The 2992-nt window shown below is 38.4% G+C and overlaps 1 protein-coding gene across 1 annotated transcript in view; it reads left to right on the top strand.

Annotated features, from left to right (window-relative positions):
* The first annotated feature begins 222 nt into the window (after positions 1–222).
* Positions 223–2992, top strand: part of LOC106880918 (uncharacterized) — a 127266-nt gene continuing 124496 nt past the window's right edge. The window contains exons 1-2 of the mRNA XM_052975417.1: positions 223–543; positions 1638–1770. Of these exons, the coding sequence (XP_052831377.1) occupies positions 238–543; positions 1638–1770 (439 nt within the window). The 5' untranslated portion in view covers positions 223–237. The remainder of the gene's footprint in view (positions 544–1637; positions 1771–2992) is intronic.

The raw sequence follows: 2992 nt of genomic DNA, 5'->3' as shown, positions 1-2992 counted from the left end.
TCATATATTATTGTGACTGTGCTTGTGCCATGAAAAGAAACACAAAGTCCACTCTGCTGGGTGGTTGGTGTTAGGAAGGGCATCCAACTGTAGAAATCCTACCAAAACAGTCATAGAAGTTTGATGCAGACTTTTGCCTGGCCAGCTCCTGTGAGACTGTCCCATCCATGGAAGGTGGACGTTAGACAATGATGATGATGACTGGAAGTGAAATAAATTAACAAAATAAAAATAAAAATGCAAATCTTCCTTTCTGTCTTAAATAGCTTAATCCCTTTTTCATTCTGTGGAATTTCCATTGCTTCCACTAGTTTGTTATATTCTGTTGTCTTTTCAATGTTCTCCTCTTCTTCTTTTACAGCTGCTTACAGAAGCCCCCCAGTGACATCCACTAATAACTTTGTCTCAAGTAGCAGCTCTATTTTGACATATACCACTCCAACTGGTAAAACTGGCACCTACAGTGATACTGTCTGCCAGCCTGTGGACAGAGTGGACCAGGGGGTTAATCCAAACCTCTCTATGCATCAAATTGTGTATCCGGTAAGCATTTTACTTATCTCTTTCAGTTTTCATCTACTAATTTCTGTTGAGGGAGCCTCTACAAGGAGTGAATTGCAAGCACATAAGTAGCTGGAGAAATAAATCTACAAATTATGACCACATATGACACAGATCACATGTGTGCTAAGAAAAATAACAATTCGGCTCAGTGTGAAGGTGCATGGCTCAGTGGTTAGAGCATCAGGCTCACAATCATGAGGTAGTGAGTTCAATTCTTGGACCGGGCTGTGTGTTGTGTTCTTGAGCAAGACACTTTATTTCACATTGCTCCAGTTCACTAAGCTGTAGAAATGAGTTGTGATGTCACTGGTGCCAAGCTATATCAGCCCCTTTGCCTTTCCCTTGAATAACATCAATGGCATAAAAAGGGCAGGTTGATATACATATCTGACTGTTGGTCTTCCATAACCAACTTTGCCCAGGCTTATGCTCTTGAGGGGAACTTTCTAGATGCAATCCCATGGTCATTCATGATTAAAGGGGGTCTTTACTCTTTAAAACATTAGAAATCCACTGAGGAGCAAACGGGCAGAAACGCAAGATGCTTTGCGGTATTTCATTCATCCTTTTGTTCTGAATTAAAATTTCACCAAGGCTGACCTTGCCTTTTATCTTTCCAGGGACAATGAAATAAGTACTCTTCAAGCAATGGGGTTGATGTAGTTGACTTGAGCCCCTCCTCTCAAATTGCTGGCCTTGTTCCAAAATTAGATTTATTATTGTTATTAGCAAGCTGGCAGAAGCATTAGAGCATTGAACAAAATGCTTTGTGATATTTCTTTTTTCAAAGATGGTGAGCTGGCAGAATGTTTAGTGCATGGAACAAAATGCTCAGTGGCATTTCATCTACCTCCATGTTGAGTTCAAATTCTGCCGAGGTTGACTTTGTTTTTCATTCTTTTCATCCCTCAGTTGAGTTATTGATGTGGATGTTATCAATTCGTTCCATCCCACACTTTCAGGCCTTGTACTTCTAATAGGACTATTATTATTCTTGTGTCTATAGTAGAAAGGGATTATTATTTTTATTGTTGTTGTTAGTTTACTACTTTGACTCTTTCTTTCTCTGCCAGTGTCCTTACCCTTATCAACCAATCAGTGCCCCAGCTTCCTTGGCTGCTAGTCGTGAGAACCTCTTGGAGAACCGAAGTAACCCTAACTCTGCTGGACAAATAGCGGTGGAACAGAGTCGAGTAGCCCACCCTGGTAAGTTGCAACACTTTCGTCACTGAATCAATCACAGGTTAATGACTAAAGTGAATGAATTAATAAATAAGAAAGAAAGAAGGAAGGTAAAAGAAGCTGCTGTTAAAAATAAAATAGAACCCCTTACGATATTTCTTTTAAGTCTTAATGTTTTGAGTTCAAATCTTGCTGAGTTCAACTTTGGCTTTTGTCCTTTCGGGGTTGATAATTTAAAGCACTAGTCAGATACTGGGGCCAGTGCAGTCAACTAGTCCTACTACCCTTCAAACATTATTAGTGTTTGTGCCTTAATCAGAAACCATCATTATCATCATCATCATCATCATCACACTGGATAAAATGCTTTGTGGCATTTTGTCTGTCTTTACATTCTGAGTTCCTATTCTGCCAAGGTCGACTTTGCCTTTCATCCTTTCAGGGTTGATAAATTAAGTACCAGTGAAATACTGGGGGGGGGGGGCCTATGTAATTAACTGGTCCCCTGCTGTGCTTTTTGGGTGTAAGGCAATCTATTCTCAATGCTCAAGTGCATTGAAAATATAGCTTTTTTTTTAACAAAAAAGTACTGGTGGGGTAGGGGTCGATTTGTTTAACTAAAACCCTTTAAGGTAGAGCCCTCAGCATAGCTGCAGTCCAATGACTGACACAAAAGATGAAAAAAGAGAAGATAACTGCCAGAGATGATGTGGGTTCTCACCAACCATTCTACCTGATTTTGTGAACTGGAACCAATAATTAGTGTGTAGATGATGAATGGGCTTCTGCACACTCATTGTATCAGTCTCAGAGGGAGGAATGGTATAGAATAGACATTAAAATGGACATCAATGATGCCAGAATTCTTCATAGGAATCAATTCTTACCGATTCCCACGCCTTCGTCTTCCTTCTTTTCTTTCTTTTGTTTTTGCTAATTAGTTTTTACTTGATTGTTTTATTTGTATATTTATGTTTTGAATTTTTTTAACAATGTTTTTTTGTTTTGATTTTTTTGATATGGAAGATACTGGTGTGAGAAAAAAAATATAGGCTGTTATGTCACATAATTATTATTTATAGGAATTTTTGGTTATTAAAACTGATCACAATGGTTTTCAGTGATGCCATTGAAAAGTCCAGGGGTAATCCGGGTTAAGTCTGCATTAAGTTGGTAAGATGGTATCCTGGCAATTAATTAATGATATCTAGGTTGGACATTAGCAAAAAACAAAAAAAAAAAAAAA

This window comes from Octopus bimaculoides, chromosome 21, assembly GCF_001194135.2.
Source record: "Octopus bimaculoides isolate UCB-OBI-ISO-001 chromosome 21, ASM119413v2, whole genome shotgun sequence".
NCBI lineage: Eukaryota > Metazoa > Mollusca > Cephalopoda > Octopoda > Octopodidae > Octopus > Octopus bimaculoides.
This window is presented reverse-complemented; position numbering and strand designations above follow the sequence as displayed.